The sequence below is a fragment of the Mangifera indica genome, chromosome 14 (genome assembly GCF_011075055.1).
Source record: "Mangifera indica cultivar Alphonso chromosome 14, CATAS_Mindica_2.1, whole genome shotgun sequence".
Classification (NCBI taxonomy): Eukaryota; Viridiplantae; Streptophyta; class Magnoliopsida; order Sapindales; family Anacardiaceae; genus Mangifera; species Mangifera indica.
The window spans coordinates 4426361-4449394 of record NC_058150.1 but is presented as its reverse complement, the minus strand read 5'-3'; the positions used below and the strand labels follow the sequence as shown (position 1 = coordinate 4449394).

Below are 23034 nucleotides of genomic sequence, written 5' to 3'. Positions count from 1 at the left end.
AATCATCTTTCCAATTATGACCTTAAACATCCCCCACATGGATGTGTCTTCGTCAGAGGCCGCGAGTACCAACACAAGAATCTTATCTACTTCGTGGCGTTATCGTGATTCTGACAAAAATCAGTGTCTTTTTATCTACTCTTCTCTTTAGGAAGACTTTAGCAGAGAAAAGGGTTCTCTTCGAAACCAGAGATAATGACACATGCATGACATTGATACGGACTCAACGGTCAAGATTCCTTTTATATTTCACACAAACCGTCGGATTCAAAACCAGGGTTGATTGACTCGACCATGGTTGAATAAGTAACCCAAACAACAGGAAAAAACCAAAAACAAAAAAAAGAGAGAGAGAGAGAACAGCGAGTTTGAGTTGAGCTTACTGAGTTAAAACTCTTGAAACAAACACGACTGTTCTTGTCTGTGCGTTGTGTTTTGATTTTCTCTGTATGGATTTGTTTTTCTTCTTATGATAATCCAACCATTTTGTCATAGAATTTTCGATGTAGTTTTAACACTTTCCTCTAATGGAAACGTTTGAGTTTTCTCAGATCTATGAATTTCATCTGTTTTTCAACCTTTTTTCATCGTTGTAATCATTTTGAGGACGATCACTGAACGGAAAGAGAAACAGAAAATTTCCTTTATTTCTGGAGAAAATTCGAGTTCCTTCTCCCTTTTGTCTTTTAATCTTAATAATCTCAAAGTAAAGAGTTGCAAAACAATCCCATTGACTTTTGTAATCATTTTCTAATCTCTCTGTACTTAGCTGTTGTATATCTTTAGATCTGGTCTCATTTTTAAGGATTTTAAATATCCTTGGAAGATTCCCTCTGAATTAGATCTGGGTTTTTATTTAGCCAAGGTTTGTCATCCTTTTATAAAATTTCTCGGTACAGTTGTCATTTTTCCGCGAAAGTTGTTTTCCAGCAGAAGAAAGTTGTGGGTTGGGGATTGAATGCTGAGAAAAAAGATGAATTATTTTCCAGATGAGGTAATAGAACACGTGTTCGATTTCATAACGTCACATAAGGACCGAAACGCAGTGTCTTTAGTGTGTAAATCATGGTACAAAATCGAAAGAATGAGCAGACAAAGAGTGTTCATCGGAAACTGTTATGCGATCAGTCCGGAGAGAGTGATCGCCAGGTTTCCGGAGCTCAAGTCGTTGACCTTAAAGGGAAAACCACATTTTGCGGACTTCAGCTTGGTTCCCCAAGATTGGGGCGGGATTCTTTACCCATGGATTGAAGCTTTTGCCAAGAGAAGGGTCGGGTTGGAGGAGTTGAGGCTGAAGAGGATGGTGGTTTCAGATGAGAGTCTCGAATTGCTCTCGAGGTCGTTCGGGAATTTCAAGGCCTTGGTTCTTGTTAGCTGTGAAGGCTTCACCACTGATGGGCTGGCTGCTGTAGCTGCTAATTGTAGGTAAGAAAATAAAGTTTTCGCTTTTGTTTTTATTTGATCTTTCTTTGTTTTGACTTGTTACTTTTGAATTCTTTTTAGGTCTTTTTGGGTTTGTGCTAAGGATTTTTAAGCTTTCTTTTCCTGTAGAATCTCATATTCTATTGTGCATATGGCTAGTTGTTGGATTAAAGTTATGTTCACCTGGAATTTGTGATATTTGTAAGGATTAGAGTTATGTTCACCTGGAATTTGTGATATTTGTAAGTTATGCTTATCAGGTTTTATTACTTTAGATTGTTAACTATCTTTTTACAATTTCAGTAATCATTGGGGGTGTTTTTAAATTTGAATTGAGCAAGCTACTCTCTGCTTGATTCAATTGAGGGAAACCTGTTTCTAGTGGATAATCATACCGCATAACTTTCTATTGTGTACTGATCATTATATCGTTTGCTTGGTTGGCCTATTTCAGTGGAAGCTCCTCATTTTAAGGCTGTTGGTAACATTCATTATAGGATTTGCCTAAATTTATTTTTATTCTTTGCATTTCAGGTCTCTTAGAGAGCTTGACTTACAAGAAAATGAAGTAGAGGATCATAAAGGCAACTGGATTAGCCGCTTTCCTGAAAGTTGTACTTCTCTTGTCTCCCTGAACTTTGCATGCCTCAAGGGAGATATAAATTTGGCGGCTCTTGAGAAACTTGTAGCAAGGTCGCCTAATCTCAAAAGTTTGAGGTTAAACCGGGCAGTGCCTCTTGATGTGCTCCAAAAGATACTGATGCGAGCTCCTCAACTAGTGGACTTGGGTATTGGGTCCTTTGTACACGATCCAGCTTCTGATGCCTACAACAAATTAAAGGCTACCATTCTGAGGTGCAAGTCAATTAGGAGTTTGTCAGGTTTTTTGGAGGTCACTCCTCGTTGCCTGCAAGCTATTCACCCAATTTGTCATAACCTAACCTCTTTGAATCTGAGCTATGCCCCTGGCATTCATGGAAATGATCTGATAAAGCTTATTCAGCACTGCAGGAAACTGGAGCGATTATGGGTATGAACTTCTAACCTATTCACACTTGAGTTACTGGATACGAAATTCTGATCAAAGTGAAATGAATGATAATAACTTCAATAATCTCTGCAGATACTGGATTGTATTGGAGATAAAGGATTGGGAGTTGTGGCTTCCACTTGTAAAGAGTTGCAAGAATTGAGGGTCTTCCCATCTGATCTCCAAGGGGGAGGCAATGCTGCTGTAACCGAGGAAGGTCTGGTTGCCATATCTGCTGGTTGCCCAAAGCTTCATTCATTGTTGTACTTCTGCTACCAGATGACTAATGCTGCTCTCATAACTGTGGCAAAAAATTGTTCTAATTTTACTCGCTTCAGATTGTGCACCCTTGACCCTGTAAAACCTGACCCTGTCACCATGCGGCCTTTGGATGAAGGTTTTGGGGCAATTGTTCAATCTTGCAAGCGACTAAGGCGATTATCACTCTCAGGACTGTTAACTGACCAGGTTTTCCTTTACATTGGAATGTATGCTGAGCAGCTGGAAATGCTTTCAATTGCTTTTGCTGGGAACAGTGACAAGGGAATGCTTTATGTCTTGAATGGGTGTAAGAAGCTTCGCAAGCTAGAAATCAGGGACTGCCCCTTTGGTGACACAGCACTTCTGACGGACGTGGGAAAGTATGAGACAATGCGATCCCTTTGGATGTCGTCCTGTGAAGTTACCCTTGGAGGCTGCCAGACACTTGCGGAGGATAGGCCAATGCTCAATGTGGAGATCATAAATGAAGATGGTCAAATTGATTTTAGTGCTGATGAAAAACAAAAAGTAGGGAAGATGTACTTGTATCGATCATTGGTTGGGCCAAGGAAAGATGCACCAGCGTTTGTGCGGACTTTGTAAATTCAACCTCTGTGCATCTGTGTAAGCCACCCAATTGTTTCCTTGTTTTTAGTAGTTATGCTTCTCTTAGATCAGTTGATTTTTATGGATTTCTAGGCTGTTGGTGATTTTAGTTGTATGCACTCTTTTGTTTAATTTATGAGAGATTTGCTAGTAATCTTTGTTATTATAATAGATTTGAGTTAGTATTCCATACTGGCCTTGATGCTTCAATGTATGAAAGAAAGAGTATCAAAAAATGGAAAACTCTTACTAAAAGGTGGAGAAAGATTTTAGAGTAAGAACATAGAGACTGTATAAGTTGAATCATCCTGTTTACAAATCAAACAAACAAACACTATCAAATTAATGGAAAACAAGAATGACTAGATTCCAAATTCACAAGCCATAATGGAGAAATTGATCAAAGCAGGTTTACTAAACAATTAACAAATGTAGCCAAACCAAGTATAAGAGTAAATTGTCCATTATAGGAAGAAGCAGGATTCCTCCATCATACAACAGCAACAAAAATCAGTCAAACTACAATGCAAAACAAACTAGACAATAGTTGAGATTTGAGACATCAAAATACAAAAACAGTCCATAATTGGTGACAGAGGATAGGAATTCAACATATCAAGATGTAAAAGATCGCTGTCCATGAAGGCTGTGATTCAGCAACAACATGTCAGAAGTTTGAAATAAATTGTAGCCCAACATTTTATATAGAAGCAACTCCTTTCAGTAATGATCTAAACCCAGCACTCAGGAATGTCACTGTCAGTGTTTCAGCCAACATAAGCTATTTCAGTTTCTTATCAGAAAAAATAACTCTTAATTCAGCAATCCCCCATTATGGTAACATAATAAAGTTTTCATGCCATAAATGATCAACCTTGTCATCAAACATATTTGTGTAGTTAACAACAGATAAACTCATACATAGATGATAGGACTAAAATTTTAACCCACCCAACTCACTCAAACTTAATATAGAAATACATGGGAAATACCCCTGACAAGCTACATCATGGATAAGAGACCAAAAGCTTTATCCAGTGAAAGTACCTCTTATAGCCATACATTAACAAATGTACTCAAGAAATTAAAATACAAACTGCCTGTTGAATTCTCATATAGGCCCAAGAGAAGAGAGGATATGAGTTCGACAGTCTTCGATATCAGAATAAAATAAAATTATCATTAAACTTAAAATTTTATTTGTTTTGTGTCAGACCTTAATGTGAACGAATCGATTAAGATAGAGTTTTTCATCATTTAAAAAGGAAAAACTAAAATACAAATTGGCAGATGTTACATGGAAGCATTATCCATAGTCCTTTAAATAAGCACATATTAATATGTTACATGTTTCCATTACATTATGCTATCTTAAATAACATGAATCCAAAATTAATAAAGAAAGACAGAGCAGCCTTGCTGAAGGGAAGTACAACCAGTTTCATTGTTCTCGTAAAGATAGTCCTCGTAGTGGCAGTACTATGGTTGACCAGGGCGAGGTCGCTGTAGAGGATACCCTTCAGCAAAATACCCTTGGTGCCCTTCATTAGAAAGTTGTCCTCTCAGAGAGTAAGGATATCCATGTGATGGTGGCCGTGGCTGGTACCCTCGTACGGCGGTGGTGGCTCTGATGAGAACCCAAGGCCAGAAGTTGGTGGTGGATAGCTATATGCAAACTTGGCCACGGTTCATGAATCGATGATTTCGATTCAAAACCATCGATTCACAGTTCAAAAAAATAATAACCCTAAATTGGAACGGTTACATAATGATTAGTAACCAGTTCAAAATTGATAGTTCCGATTTATGACCCCAGTTCAAAGCTAACATTAAATTGTCGGTTCTGATTTATAATCCTGATTTATTTTTTAATTAATTTAGAAGAATCAAAGTCTATGTAGTTTTATTTGCCATTTTTTGATAATGAATAAAATAAGTTATATAATTAATTATGAAAGGTAATGAGAAAAATAATAATATTAGGTAATAAATAAAATTAATTATAGAGATAAATTATATAATTAATTATGAAATTGTATAATATAAAGATAATAATAATAAAATTATAAAAATTAAAATTAGTAGAAAGAATTTAATTAAATTTGAGATAATTTGATTAAAAGATTAAAAGAGTATTAAAAATTGAGAAGATGAGAAATGATAGAGTTGAAAGATGGAGTAGTATTTATAAGTAAAATTTTATATAAAAAAAAATTAAAAAAAGTAAGGCCTAAGACGCCTAACAGCCATATTTTAAACATTTGCAAGAGACCGGTCCCCAGCAAATGTTTTAAAACATTTGCATTTACCGGCTCATGCAAATTTTTTTAATTTAAAAAATAAAAAGCTAGTTTATAAATCTTTGAACTGTCTGTTCAAAAAAATAAAAATCGGAACTGAACCATTAGAATCCTGTTTCGGTTTTGAATGGGCCGGTTTTAGTTCAGTTCACAGGTCAAACCAGCCCATGGCGGAGACCAGCTATTTGCCATCCTTTATCTATACATTTGTATTTATTATTTATAAATATAATGATACTTATATTTATTATTGTTATTATATATATATATATATATATATATATATATATATATATATATATATATATATATGACAACAATAATACGTGTTTTTAGGATCGTTATATAATTAGATATTTTTTATTTTTAATTTAAAATCATTAAATTACATAATAACATATATAAAATATATATATTTATATACTCAAAATAGATAGTATTTATATATAAAACGTAATTATTGTTTATTTTTGTCAATAATTAATTACCTTTATTATCATTAAAAGATGAACTGTTTATATATTTACTATATTACTCTATTAAAAATAAAAAAAATAAAATTGAAATCAGATTCTTTTTTTATTTTATTATGGTAAGTAATCAAAGTTATTGTTACATAACTGCTCTGCAGGATATATATATATATATACACACACGGACAACACACTTCCCATTCTACTTAGACACAAGAGAGGTCCAAATTTTTACCCTAAAAAGGTCAAGCATTAGCGTCAATGACAAAATAATTTTGTTATTAATAATGTCAAATATGGCGATACTGCGAGTCGAGTGCATCGCTGAAAGGGTTTCTCTGATCAATGATTTGAAAGCTAAAGTTATAATAAATCAGGTGATGATGATGATGATCTTGGTATGGTCCATTGGTCGTACTCGCTCATTATATTCGCTATAGTTTCAATTTTGAGCCAGACATTATGGGAGAACTCTATTCATTTCAATTGGAACGGAAATTTTCACTGGTTTGATGTCTATGATTAGATGCAAGATTTGACCCAATTTGGTCTCGAAAACCGATTTGATTTGATTTAGTTTGATTCAAATTTTAATCGAATTTAAATTAAAAGATCTGACTTGTTTTTTAATTCTAGCTGAACTAGAGCAAAGAGATATTCGACTCAAATTTGGGATTTGAATCAATAGTTCAAATTTGTGATTTGATTCGGTTTGAATTGATAGTTTAAATCAGTTTAAATTCAGTAGTTTGAATTAGTGGCTTGAATAAAAATTTTTAAATATTATTTAGATAAAATAATATCATTTAGTCAATAAATCATGAACTCGAGCCAAGAATTCGAATCATACATTCAAACTATCAATTCGAATAATTGATTCAAACTATGAAATCGAGTCAAACTCAAACCAAACCGAACATAACTCTCTGAACTCTATCTAGTGACATAAAAAATTATTGAAATAAGCTTTGAAAATGTTTTTTTATGTTATATCAAATATAAAATTTTTATATTCACATGGACAGAAAATTTTAATAAAAATGTAACTTATTGGGTCATAAAGACACATTCAAGAAAATTAGAATGACAAGCATAAAATAAAAATACTGTTGTAACGCATCAATTTGAATGATACATAATAATCAAATTATACTATTTATTTTAAAGCTTCATAACCATAACACTTATTCAATATTTTTATACCGTTAAAATATGTATATTCATTTTTTATATATAATTTATGTATATAAATAATATATCATTATGTCATTAAATAATTCTGAATAAAAAATAAAATAATAGTTAATCACATAATGATATATTATGTGTGTATATAAATTATATATAAAAAATAGATACACATAATATTAATAATTTGAATGAAATATTTGTCTACCTCTAACTGAATTAATTGTCTTCAAATTAAAATAACCCTTCCCTTGGTCGTCTCAATTTGCAATAATAAATCCAACCTTTATCATAGGGAAAAAGACTATTTTCCACCCAATTTTTAGGTTATTCTCAAACCTATACTCACGGGAGATGAAAAACCCCTATTCCCATCAATAGGCAAACTTCTATTAAAAGGAAGGATAAAATAGTTATTTCACTGTTTATATTAAATAGTTATAAAGTTTATTACTTTCCGTTCTCCCAGGTTTTAGAAATTAATATTTCACTTTTACTTAAAGTTTATCATATAATGGCAATTTTTTAATTTAGTTTCAGTTTTAAGCCGAACTTTTATGAGAAAACTCGGTTTTATTGTAATTTCACTTGGAAGGGGAATTCTCCCTGGTTTGATATATACATTTAAAAGCGGGATATTTACATATACTGTGTGTGGATGATAAGAGAAGGTGGTCTCTGTCGTTTCAATCATGATATTGATGATTATCAGTGTTCTGAATGGAACAAGTCTTAATCCATTTCTATGTTATGTTGTAGTTGATTAATAAATGTTGAGAATATTTTAGATGCACCAATAAAATATTTTTACATCTTAATTTTTGAACTCACTAGCATTTTCTATATTCTCATTTCATTTTACCTAATACCCAGATGCCAACCATATATTGGGTTGGGTTCTTACAAAATTTATAAAAGCCTTAAGGGCACAACATATATTGGGATTTAATAAAATTATGTGTATAATTTTACATATAAATAATTATGTGTTATTGTATGATTGAGTATTATTTTATCTATTAAATCATATCATTTTTATCTTTATAATCATTATTAAACTATTAATTTGTCATATACTTATCATAGTCATTATATTTACTTTAAAAAAAATAATAAGAGAAATAAAATTGAAATAATATTCTGGGGAAGTAATTAAAATTATTGACACATAATTGTAGCACACACAAAACACCTTTCCTATTCTACTTGGACACAAGGAAGGTCCAAATTTTTGCCCCAAAAAGGGTCAAACCATGAGTGTCTGTAACAAAATAATTTTGTTACTAATAGCGTCCAATATGGCGATATTATTGTGCAACGCTGTTGAGGTTTCCATGGTTAATGAATTGGATCTTGAATTGGACCCAACTGTTTATTAATTATGAAATAATTAATAATTTTGTAACACAAAAATTTAAATGATACATAATCAAATTATACTGTTTCTAATTTCATAATCAATATTTATATGAATGTAATATTTTCCTACCTTTGATTGAATTTCAGATTTGCAATTGAATCGGACCTGTTAATTGGGTCGGGCAGACTTTTAAAGCAAAAACAAAGGCCATGGTATGGTACAGATAAAATTAAGGTAAGCATACCGAAGAGGACTCACTAGACATGATACTATATACCACAACTTGGGTGGTAAAATGTTAATCAGTTGAGTTCTAAAAATATTTTTAGACCACAACTTGGGGTCGGAAAATGATAAGAGTTCTAGTTTTTAAAAGCAAAAACAAGTATTAATAACTAGAATGACTTGAATACCAAAAGTTAGTAAAACTAGTAAACTATTTGAATTTTCAAGAAAATAACTTAGATTCAACTCTTTAATCACGTTCGTGACAATTTAATTTGAATTACTTTTTAAAAAAAATAAAAAACTAGAATAATTTACATTTTCCCACCTCAGGTTTGACTTTAAAACACTTTTCCACTCACTGTCTACGTAAATCAAAATTTTTTCACCAAAAATCTAATTTGATTAACTGAAACTGACTGTTAAAAAGCATAAGAATCTGAACTCCATCTCCAACTACAGAATATAAAAAGGTCCAGGATTGCTTGGGGCACAAAACATTCTCGGCAACAAGCTTTCACCTAGACAACTCATGATTCATTTGTGCTTGAGCCTCCTTGTCAAGCTCCTCACACAGAGTTAGATCCCGCCAAAAAGTCCTAAAAGAGATCACATGATCAATTCCAGCAAGGAAAGTGACGCCCATAAGAGTATCCAAGATACCACAGCCACAAAGTGGACTTTGTTGGTGACTGACTTGCCTCTTGAGTTGAGAAAGGACAATGGAGATCTCTCATGGAAGGCATGAAGCATTACAACAACCATGAAAAAGGACTTGTGGCCATAAAGTCTAACCAATGACCACAGTCCTTGGCCATGTAGCATTGTCTTTAAGCAGAGAGTTGAAATCACATCGACCAAGAAGTTGCTGATAGAACAGGGCAAATGTGAATCGCTCAAATAACTAACATGTTTTTTTTCTTACAAATGCTACTCTTCATGTTACCTCTATATTAAATTTAATGCGGTAGCATCACTACACAGACATAATTAAAAACAAAGATGAAACAGAACAGGGCATAAAACAAAGATTTCGCAAATATTTGACTAAATTACAAAAAAATTCCTCAAAGATTAACTGCCATTTCATTAAAACAAAACCATCATCCTGGATAAGTTAACCTACTGTGACTTCATTAAAACAAAATCATCAACCTGGATAAGTTAACCTACATTCTAGCGCTTCTTCTTGCTCCCTTTTGAAGCACTTGATGGGCTAGTGACCAGATACACAAACAGGGCAATGATGGAGATCACAGATATTTGAGAGCCGTATTTCATCAGCAACCTCTGCATAAAATACAACTATACATTAATGTAATTTTGAAATTGCCCCATGTATTAGAGTATATGAAGAAAAAAAATACATATCTGGCTCAGTAAAAAAAACCAATGACCAGTTGAAATATACTTGGCTTAACGATTTGTATGTAGAGTAACTACATTAAAGAATACATTTCGATTCTTAAACTAGCAAATTATAATTTTCGTTATCTCATTTGGTGAAATGGATTTCTATAAGCAATTCTGCCAAAATATTATCTGAGTAGCAGACCCAGAGCAAAAACACTATCCGGTTTCAATATATAAGAAGAATGAGAGGAAAAACCTCAAATATTAGTCCATGTCTAAACATTAACAAACCAGTTATAAGCTAATATAATTTTACAACTAATTGGTGCAAGAGTAATTGAAGCATATAAAATTATCAGTGGGTCATTTTCAGTCAAAACCATCATAACAAGCTTCAATAAGACTATACATGCAACTCAATACATTATCACCAGACTTAATGCGTGTCCAAAAAACTTTAATAGCCCATAAATAACAAATATAAAGACAGCAGTCCATACCTTAGCCTGCAGATATTTAAACGCAACCGTTGAATATCGTTCCATGAAAAAAGAAAAGGTCGGCAATATTAAACCACATAATAATCAATGTATCAACTATTTTGAAAACAAAGCAAACAAACTTACCAAGTCAAGCTTATTCACTACAGGCTTCTCAGCAAGGACATCTAAGGGCAAAATTGGGGTTGAATATGCCTCCTATAGAAAGAAACAACTCATTAAATAACAAGCCCATACAATTCTCATATTCATGCAAACAAGAAGATTTAACCATTAAACATTCTTATGGATATCAATCAGACCTGGAGAGCAGCCTTTGTGGGGATGCGGAATGTCACGATTGCAGGTGCACCATAAAACATTCCTTTTACTTTGGCCTCCAATTCAAATGAATGGGAGAGAATACCGCCACTAAAATTTACATGCACAATAACACAATTCAGCAATTCTGGGCTAAATATACAAAATATATGAATATAAAATAAAATAATGAAAAATGGCATTAGGGTAAATATCACTCACGCATCAAGTCTTTCCCAGGACTGTGAAATATTACCGGTTACTACATCAAACAATTCTTTAGTCCAGCTATCATCTGTAAGACTCACATCATAAGCCGTCCTGCAAAATTAAAGATCAATTGTATCTTCATTCTTATACAGTGCGGTTTCTATTCCATGAATCGTAGATTCAATTGGTGAAAACAAGCAAAAGCCAACTAAATCTAGCAATCAAGAAATAAGAAATAATCAGAGCTAGATCTGAGTATAGTTTTTCAGATGTTATTAGAATAACGTACGAGGTTCCTTGATTGTAGATGTCGATGGAGACGGAGACACGCTCGATGCCCGATTTGAGTCGTTTCGTAGTTGCCCTCTTGTGAGCCACGATGAAGGGAACGTCTGAGCTGGCAAAAGAAGATGAGATCAAGAAGAGAGCGATCAAAGCTGAGATCAGAGACTTGGTGATCGGATTCGCCATTGCTCAAGAGATTGGTTCGCTTCAGAATTATGGAGAATCCTGAGAGATTTCTGTATAATTTAGAGGACAAAATCAAATTGAACTAGGGTTGGTAGTCAGGCCAAGGTCAGCTGCAACGACAGCGTTTTGTTCTATTTCAAATATCTAAATTGTTGTTTTCCACTGTACTTTATTAAATTCGAGAAATATGTTGCTTATATTTAGTGTTGAATATCCATATAGTAGTATTTTATTTCATAGATATTTATTTTTTAGTTTCTTTTTAAATTAATTATCCAGATTTTTAATATAATAAAATCAATTTTTTAATTCATGAATAAATTCATATTATTTTATTTGGCCCATGGGCTGATTTGTAGCAACTCTTGATATAAAATGGATAATCCTAATTAAATATATTGATATGAAATGGTTAAAACCATTTAATAACTTCGAGTTGTAGGGTGTGGGGATTTTCTTCTGATTGGTTTAGATTTATTTATAAAAACTCATGTCGATCACTTTTAAATGGTATAAGTTGAGAGTAGTTTCTGAAGTTTGTGGTGTGAAAACTTGTTATGAGAGTTTTCAAATCATTTTTCTGATAAAATTAATATCGAAAAATATGTGAATGGAGTGTTCTGTTGTTTGTGTCATTTATTTTATTATAGATATGAGGTCATTATTGAGATATTTTCTCCAACTGACTAGAGGTTAGATTTCAATAGATCCTCGTTTGAATAAACTTCTTCATAATATATTTTTACGAACTAATTAATGTCAAGTCAATGGTAGGTTGGAAAGAATGTACGTCGCAAGCTATAAGGGAAAGAAACCAATGGGGCCTCTCAAGAAAAGGTCATGGGCTATTGAACATTATCAAGCAAACTTGAGGTTATACATGATGTCGAATTACACACACCCTTATAAAAATGTCTTCTTAAATAGGAAACTTGAGGAGTGTAATGTTAGAAACAATCACCAAGAGTATGGTTCACAAGATTTAGTATAAATCTTGGTCGAATGGGTTATTGACAAAGACAAGCTTACCATAATTCATTCATAAAGGAGGAGATATACATGATGATGCCACCCAACTCTGAGGAGAAAGGTGAAGTTGACAAAGTTTGTAAAATGAAGAAATCGTTGTAAGGTTAAAAACAATAACCAAGAGTATGGTTCACAAGATTTAGTATAAATCTTGGTCAAATGGGTTATTGACAAAGACAAGCTTACCATAATTCATTAATAAAGAACACTCTCGAGATCAAAATATGTTTTGTTTGTCTGTATTGATGACATCATAATTACTAGAGATGATTATATAAAGATTATGAATCTTGAGCAAAAATTGGGGGCAGAGTTTATAGTTAAAGACTTAAGTTCAATGAGATACTTTCTTAGTATGAAGTTATTAAGAAACAAAGATGTGATTTTGATTCCATAGAGAAAGTTCATACTAGATCTTCTAATGAAGACTGAATGTTATTAGGATGAGAATCTGCTAATACACCTTTAGATAGAAATTGAAAGTAAAAAGGTAGTGATGAGGACCCTTCATGGACAAAGGGAGATACTATAGATTGACAGAGAGGTTGCTCTACCTCTCACTCAACCTAACCTTTTTTACATTGTTAGCATGGTAAGTCCGTTTATGCATTCACATATTCAGATACATCTCACTGCAACCTTATATATTTTGAGATATCTAAAGATGACACCCAAAAAAGAAAAGAGTTGCTATTTTGAAACACTGAGAATAAAACTGAAAATGATTGATATCTATTTATAAGTTTGAAAGAATGGTCGAAAGTAGATAAATTTTTTATTAAAAAATCCACTATCAATTTATTTGATTGGAGCAAAGAGTATATTTTCTTTATGATTGGATTGATTGCCTGTTTATTGTGAATTTCTTTATTGGTTCTTTTTCCAATTTGTATATATTCTTACTAGTTTTAAGTCCTATAAATTTTCTTTTTTGTGTAATGGATACGTGTGGTTCAATTTTATTCAATAGATTCATGGACCTACTAAAAATGAGACAGTGACATGAAACATATCCTTCAGGAGTGGTTTATCTGTTTGTACACAATCTCATGAAAATTTACATCCATATATATAAGATAAAAGATTAATTAAATAAACAAATAAAGGGATGCCATGTACCTGAAATTTGCTGCTTCTTCAGTTCAAGACATCTGCATGAATATGTAAGCAGTAGAAGAGAAGGCTAGCATGAGGGAGAAGAGTGTGTCAGCATAGCCAAGGAGACTGCCTGAGAACCGAATAAAGGGCTCTAAATGATACCCTCTGCAAGGCGCAGGCAAGTCATCCTTGGCTACCAAACAATACTGTTCTCTTCATGTAAGACCTCTCTTCTTAATTAAATTCAAGCTCCAGTGCGATGCGAATTGAGCCTATATGGCAGACCAGAAGAAGATAATTAAATAGTTGTGAAGAAGAGAAGGTCTGGCATGAAAGAAGAGAGCCAAGGATCAAGCAATTCATCCTCGGCTACCAAACTAGACTCATGTCTTCATGTTCGAGCTCTCTTCTCATTCTTTCCAAAAGCTCTAATTAAGCTGGAATTCATGCACTAATGGGATGCCAACGCCATGTTTTCAAGGCTCTATTTATAGCCAATCAAAGTATAGAGATGATATTCGGACCTCTTTTTTATATATTTTTTTTCCACTTATCAATTATCAATTAGCCAAGCATGTATGAAGAATCAATTCTGTAACAATTAGTCGCAAAGCCGCATGCCCATGCAACTTGCTTTTTCATGCGCTTATGCCAACTGAGAAGACATAATTTCAGTTAAGCCCTCCAAGTACTAATCTTCACTATGTAACAGAAGTTTGATATACAAAATTATTATTCCTAAAAAAACAATGCAATTTATACCCACTTTGAATATACAAATTAGTTCACATTTCAGTATATTATTATATGATTAGATGTTATTTTATCTTTGATATTAATATATTTGTATATTTAAAATAGGTATATATAATTTTATTATTAGTAAAAACCAAATATTATTTTTAACAAATCAAACATTTTTAAGCCAAGCTTACAAGTAACCTTCACTCGTGGTTCACCATTCATGTCAACATTTTCTTAGTATTTTATTATATTCATGTAAGGATTTGTCGTAATTCTTTTTCTTTTAAAGGAAATTCTCTGATCTTATATAAAAACAATATTTTATATATATATATATATATATATATATATATATATATATATATATATATATATATATATATATATATATATATATATATATAAGGGCCATCAATTCATTGACAATGTCTTTAATTTTTCCAATTATCTTGGCGGAAATTTGATTATTAATTAACACATTTTCTTTTTTTATTTACTGCTCTTTGCATAATCAACCGTCAATGAGAAATTGAATCAAAAGTTTGGGAAATTGAAATTTTTAGCACTATTTTATTTCGTCTATACAAAATTATCACCTATCATAAAGTTGTCACAAATATATCACAACAGTATTCACCTTCCCCAAAATACCCCTCTTCAATCTTTCATACACAAATTCTCTCTCTTCTTCTCTGTAACTTTTTTCTCTTTTCTTCCTCTTTTTCCAAAGTGATAAAAGAATCACTTTCTCTTCTCCCTCATCTTAAAAAACAAAAACAGGAAAGAAAAAACTGAATTATTCAAATTAAGAATTCTGCTAAGTGAGGATTAAAAAAAAAAGAGTAACCCACAAAAAAACTTAACTGGAAAAAAATGACCATCGAAAAAGTATAAGAAATGATCATCGAAGAAGATCACATTCAGTAAGATTTAACTGAAAAAAAAATTAACATTTAAAGATTAAAACTGAAAAAAAATTTTGCCTTTAATAAAAAAAAAAATAATTGGCGTGAAATTCTGAGAATAAAGGTTGGCGTTAACGCCAAGGGTTGGCGTTTCCGCCAACCTTTGGCTACTCCAAGCAAAGTTTTATAAAGGGTGAGCCCACCATATATTACAACTTTCTTATCCTAATAGTTTTAGTTTATAAAAGATGGACCTACCTAAATTAATGCTAACAAGCCAACTATTTCCGCCAACCTTTAGAATAATAAATATAATATTATATTAAATATATAATTATATTATAAATATTATATATATTATTATAATATTATATATTATAATAATAATATATAATAATATTATATAATATAATATATATATAATATAATTATAATTATATAATTATATTATAATATTATATAATATAATATAATATATTTTTTATATAATTATATAATATTAATAATATATATATATATTAATAATATATGGCGCCATGGGTTGGCGTTAACGCCAACCCATGGCCCCAGACTCCTTTGCATATATTTTATAAAATATAAAATTATATTATCATATTATATAATATATTAATATTATATATTATAATATAAAATAATATATATTATTACAAAGGTTGGCAAAAATAATTAGCTTGTTAGCATTAATTTAAGTGGACCATATTTTATAAACTAAAACTATTGGTGTAAGAAAGTTGGTGTTATTATAATTTATGATGGGCTCACATTTTATGAAACTTAAAACTTAGAGTAGGTAAGGGTTGACGGAAACGCCGAACCTTGGCCTTAACGCCAAGGGTTGGCGTTTCCGCCAACCCTTATAATAATATATATAATATTATATATAATAATATTATATAATATAATTATATATTATAATATAATAATAATATATTATAATATCATATAATATAATATATATTATTCAAATTAATCCAATCAAATCAAATTAATTTAAATTTGAATTAAATTAAAATTTAATTTAATAAATTAAAAAAGGTAGGTGTTCATATTTTTTAAACAAAAAAATTTAATTAAAAAAAGGTCACCTTCTAAACAAAATTAATTAAAAAAAAAGAGGGTCAACGCCAACCCTCTTTTTTTTATATTATTATAATATATAATATATATTATAATATATTATTATACATTATAATATTATATTATAATATATAATTATAATATTTTAATTATATATATTATATAATATATAATTATATATATTAATAATATAATATATAATATATAATATTTTATATTATAATATATAATATAATATATTATTATATTATGATATTATTATAATATATAATATAATATATATTATATTATAATATAATATATATTATATAATATTATAATATAATATAATTATATTATAATATAATTATATTATATTAAAACAGGCAAAGGAGGCTAACCCTTTGCCTGTTTTAATTCTTCTTGAGGGTTGGCGCCAACCCTTGGCGTTAACGCCAACCTTCAAAAATTAAAAAGGGTTGGCGTGTGGCCAACCCATGCCAACCCTTTTTAATTTTTTTTTCAGTTTTTTTAATTAAATACATATCTTATTTGTTAAAGTGGAAATCTAAAATTTACAGAATAAAATTTCATAGGTCTGTTCATCAGTTTTTTTTTTTAGATTTTTTTCTGCCAACCTTTTTAATTTTTTTTAGTAAAGAATTCTTAATCTGAAATCTATTTCTTTTTTCAGTTTTTTTCTTTTATTTTTGAAACATTTATTCTATTTTCTATATGATTCCTTTATCACTTTGGAAGAAGAGGAAGAAGAGAGAAAAAAGTTGCAGAGAAGAAGAGAGAGAATTTGTGCATGAAAAATTGAAGAGGGGTATTTTGGGGAAGGTGATTACTGTTATGGTATATTTGTGAAAGCTTTAGGCTAAGTGACATTTTTGTATACACGAAATAAAATAGTGGTAAAAATTTCAATATCCCCAAAAGTTTACCTAAAACTATTCCAACACCTTATACCATTACCAAAGTAAGAATACAAAAGAAGTACACAAACGATCATTTTCTACTACATTTGGCATGTTTTAGGTAGAAATAATGGAATGTGCCGTACAAAGCCGTATTTATATTTCGTATCCTTATCCATTTTTAATACAACTCATAAACGATCATTTTCTTTCTTACACATATTGGGTTGGCGTGCTTCTGTTATGTATGTATCTATAAATCAATATTATACGTACTTATTTTGAGTAAAATGAGTACATATATTATATGTGTATGTGATGATTGAGTATTATTCATTTTTAATTCAAAATCACTTAATTACTTATAAATATATATTTATATATATCAGCTTTGAAATAACATATTTGTACAAGATATCATGATAAATATAATATATTTTGTAATATTTTTATTTTTAATTCAAAATAACGTGATTTAATTCAAATAACCTAATCTGATATCACACATTTGTCTCAAAGTAGTACTCGCATATCTGCCTCAAATTTGCAGGCTGTTCAGTGAAAGACATTATGTTGAATCTGTGGCTTAAGTCTCCCCTGATTTTCAGAAAACAGAGTGTGCAGTAAAGAGCTCATCGGGGGAAGAAGAGAAGGACTAGCATGAAGGAGAAGAGCCTGTTTGAATAGCCAAGGAGACTGCCTGAGAATAAACAAAGGCTTCAATTAAATTCAACTTATCATGGAATCAAAACTCTTGCAAGGCTCAGGCAAGTCATCCTTGGCTACCAAACAACAACACTCTTCTCTTCATGTAAGGCCTCTCTCCTTTCATTCACGCCGCAATTCCATAGGAAGGCGCACAAATTATCCAAAGAAGCACCATATATAAACATTTCATCGTATATTTTGTGAAGAAGAGGTGGTCTGGCATGAAAGAGAAGAGCCTGTCAAGTTAGCCAAGGAGACTGCCTGGAAATCAACGAAGTGTTTCAATATTTCATTTGACATTATTTTGAAACTACTTTGAAGTCTCAGGCAAGTCATCCTTGGCTACCAAACGAGACTCTTATCTCCATGTTAGACATCTCATCCTACAGCTCTTATAACCTGTCATTCATGCACCCAATGGGATGCCAATGCCGTGTTTTCAGGGCTCTATATATAGCAAATCAAATCGTGGAGATTTGATTCGGATCGCAACGCTTCTATATATTTTATCTTAGAACTTATCAAGTTCACGCTTTATTAACAACACATAACTGAATATATTCTCTACCATATGGCTGGTGGCAGAGAGTCTGAGACCCCAAGGATGGAAGCAATATGCTCCATCTCATCTCCAATGACATAGTCGTAGGTAGAGATGACAATTGAGTGGATAAAACCGAATACCTTAATCCTCTCTCTGTAAGAATAATATTTCCCACCCTTATATTATCCCTGATACGGGGATAATAGAGGATTTTTATCTCTTTTTAGGAGAAAAATTTTTTTCTTCTTTTCCGCCCATCATGTGAGAAAATTTTTTTATATTTTTTTCTCACTATCTTACTAAAACATTAATGAAATATTTATTATGTGTTAAAGAATATTTGTTATAATTGAAAACTTTGAATGATTATTTCACGTATAAAAATTTAGAAAATATGTACGAGAATAAACAAACCGGATAGAGAACAGACTAGAGAAATGATATACTAAAGATATATTCTATCACTAACTACGGTGATTTTAACTTTCTCTATCTTGTCTTTATTAAAAAATCCGCTTCCCGTTTAGCAAATGACAAACTAAATATCCAATTTCATAGGCCAAATTGCCTTTTCTAGTTGTCGGAATGCTGTGGAAAGTTTGGATCCCCCACACAGATTTGGTAGCCACGTATATATTAGCCAAGCTGAAAACCTTGACCTCATGTCAAAGATCACGATGTTTAATTATATTCTTTTTAAAGCTTTATGATCTCTCCATGGAAGGACTTTCCGTCTGTGGCCACGAATTTTTCATTTTAAGGAAATTCTCTGACCCTTTGACTTCAGAAAATTTTGACTTCACGAAGAAGGAAGAATCGAAGAACAATATCTTGAGAAAAGTGTGTTCGATTTAATTAATGGGTTATGACTCGTTTTGCCATATTATTGGTGGGTTTTCATCTGCCACCATGACCAATTGTTTCTCTCTGCTCACTCTTTCAATGATCTCTCTCAGGCATACGATTCCAATTCCACAACATCAGTGTCCATTACTAATTTTCCTTTTTCTCAACAATCTTCGGGAAATTTTTATTATTTAATGCTCATTCCAAAATACCATGTCGTCTCCCTACTATGAATTAATACATTGTTGGCATATAAACTTTTAAATGGAAAACTATCACTCACTTTAATGAAAAAATTCAGTAAAATATGTATTCATAAGTAGCCGATTAATAAAATTATGTGTATATATTTTAAATATATAAAAAATGTAAATAGATTATATATTATTATGTAAATGAATGATTTTCAATTAAAAATAAAGTAATATCAGATTATATGATGAAACATCATCTATATACTTATTTTATATACTTAAAATATGTATATGTAATATTGCTCATGATGTAAGCATATTAGAAGGTCTTATGAGTGACGTCCTATCCTATATTATTCTTTGATTTTTTTTTTAAATATGTCTATTTATGTGTATTAAAAAAATAAATTAAGATTATCAAATTTAGGGGGCTTTATACGAAACTAACAAACTTTGGAAAAGTTGTTACGAATAAGACTAACATATAAGGGTGGGATGAAACTACCCATATATAATCAAACATTAAATTTATTTTCAACGATAAAAAACATGTATAGTAAATCTGCATAGTGAGAGAAAATTGCATATAAATATATTTATGGTGATCTTATTCATTATTATGTTTTATTACTTATATTTTTTAGATTTAGTCATTTTTTAATATATTTCATAGGTTTTGATTAAAAGTTTTAGGGGGTTGAGTTTTTGTGTGAAATCACATGAATTATTTATGATTTTTATGAAAAATTTCAACTGATTTGTGTTAGAATAAGTTTACAACCGATTATTGGTAAAACTGGATCTAAAAATGGGTGATTTTGGGTAATTTCATCACCACATGTGATTTGTCATCATCATGCATGGTAAAATCCGATGAAGATATTTTGGATATTTTTCAAGTATGTGTTATGCCCTTAATGAAGGGTCATTGATATTTTCTAGTATGTAGGATTTTTGATATTTTTTAGTGTTGTTGAGAGATAAAAGTATTCAAAAGAACCGGTGAAATACACCTACTTTGATTATAGATAGATTCATGGGACAAATGGCTTATGGTACCTAAGTGCCCACCCTTGTTTGCTTTGAAATAATGTGAATGGAGAGTAGGCAAAAGGGAAAACGGTTCTCATACAGAGTCATGCACTTAAGTGGTAAGAGAGACTTGAGAATTGGTTGAATGAACTCTCATAAGGTCTAAAAAATAATAAACAAAATTGTGTATAAACCTAATTAAAGATGAGGTTTTGGAGAGAGAAAACAAGAAGGAAGAAATATATTATGAGAGTTGGTGTCAGTGGTTGTGGCAGTGATAATGGAGCAATGAGAATTGGAGATGGTGATGGTGATGGTGGTAGTGGAGAAGCATGTATTGGAGATGGTGTTGGTGTTTGGCTTGATAAATGGTGAAGGCCATGTTAGACATAAACATAGACACATAGGTGTTAAATGTTTAGGGTTGGGTGATGAAAATGGAGAGGGTGGCAATGAAGGCTTAGGATTGGGTGATGGATACATCAATGGTGGTGATGGAAGTTTAGAGTTAGGTAAGGAAACAATGAAGGAAGAAGGCAATGGTGAAAGGTTTTGGTGATCTCTATTCTAACATCTATTTATGATTGACTTCATAGTACTAATTCTAATAGATGAAGACCCATAATTTAGTGATAGTGGTAATGAAGGGGATGAAGATGAGAAAAGTTAAAACAATAATTAAAAAAAAAGTAATTAATGGGTTTTGAGTCATTTAAGGTAATTTCATATATTTATATCTATATAATTACTTTAATACATCTTTGCAATTAAAGTTAACTGTGAAAATTGATTGATAGGTGAAAAACTGAATTTTCATATTTATAGTATGGACAATGATCAATTCTTCAAATTTCGGGTGATAAATTGTAATTTGGCCATAACAAATAAAAACTATTGGGACTTTTAACATATTTGAAAATTTGCAAACAACTTTGTTCTATATAATGAAGGAGGTCTCAAAAATTTTTCAAACAAACTGAGATTTGTAATTTGAACTTAAAACTGGCCTATAATCCGTATTTATTGGGTGCTAAATAAAAGTTATCGCCTTGTTAATAACATCTCAACTGCCCACAAATTTTCTGGATAAATGGCATTCTAACACCGCAATTAATTCATATAAAATTATGTCTTTCCTACACAGTTTAGTTCAATTTAATCCCAATTTTAATATATCTTCAAGGGATATTGAAAAAAAAAAACATTTTTTTGGGTCATTTATACAATTATATCACATTTTTTATATATACAACAATTATACTATAAAAGTTTTATAGTTTCTAAAATACTTATGTTATAACCAAAGTTTGAATTCATATGATTGTATTATTTTTGTCGCCTATTATACTGTTCACAGCAGGCATTTCAATTATCCATAATCTATTATACTGTTCACAATATGCTTTTACATAAAATAACTGTTTATCACGTATTATTACTATTCACCGTAGGCATTTTTACTGTTTATCACATATTGTTCTGTTTGCAATAGTTTTTGTATAAAATATTGCCATTCACTGTTTACTGTTACTGTTATAATAAGCTATTTTTACTGTTTATCATATATTATACTGTTTATAATAGTCTTTGTATAAATGATCTACTGTTACTATTTACAATAGGTTATATCTATTATTTATCGTCTATTATACTGTTTACAATAGTCTTCATATAAAATATTATTGGCTATTGCTTATTGTCACTGTTTATAATAAGCGATTTTTATTGTTATTTGCCTATTGTATTGTTCAAAGTAAGATAAAGATAAAGATAGTTTAAATATTTAATTAATAAAGTAGTATAAATGTTTAATGGAAAAAATATGTGGTAAAATTGTATAAATAAACTAAAAAAAATGGTATTTTTTTCAATATCCCTATCTTCAATCCCACAAGGGGCAAAATTAATCTCTCCCCAACAAATTAATTAATACTAAATTTTGTCCCATTCTCTTTTCAAAATGTAATGAAATTGGTAACACTTCATTTTAGTTCAATTATATAATATGTTTATAAATGCTACAAACAAGCATATTATAAAATAGAAATTAAAAAATGCAATTAAAAAAAATCAAGGTAATAAATCCTAACCCAATCAATTAGGGTCCAGCTCTTGACCAGGGAATAAAGTCAACCTTGAACCCAAATTTTTAGCAAGGAAAGACGCACGTGCACTTTTCACCAGCTCTGCAAATGTTGAGATGCCCTCGTTCCGTACGAATAATCCACATCAAGGAAC

General features: G+C 30.9%; 2 protein-coding genes across 2 annotated transcripts; one reads left to right on the top strand and one right to left on the bottom strand.

Moving 5' to 3' along the window:
* Positions 1–358: 358 nt before the first annotated feature.
* Positions 359–3473, top strand: LOC123196015 (protein AUXIN SIGNALING F-BOX 2-like). Its single transcript, XM_044609896.1, has 3 exons — positions 359–1425; positions 1957–2452; positions 2546–3473. The coding sequence occupies exons 1-3, from the start codon at positions 959–961 to the stop codon at positions 3314–3316; spliced, it is 1734 nt and encodes a 577-aa protein (XP_044465831.1). The 5' UTR covers positions 359–958; the 3' UTR covers positions 3317–3473.
* A 6455-nt stretch (positions 3474–9928) lies between these two features.
* LOC123196016 (translocon-associated protein subunit beta-like) lies at positions 9929–11901 on the bottom strand. Its single transcript, XM_044609897.1, has 6 exons — positions 11518–11901; positions 11241–11339; positions 11021–11129; positions 10845–10916; positions 10719–10724; positions 9929–10155 (listed from the first exon to the last, which is right to left on the bottom strand). Exons 1-6 carry the CDS (start codon positions 11697–11699, stop codon positions 10042–10044), a joined length of 582 nt encoding a protein of 193 aa, XP_044465832.1. The 5' UTR covers positions 11700–11901; the 3' UTR covers positions 9929–10041.
* Between the last annotated feature and the right edge of the window lie 11133 nt (positions 11902–23034).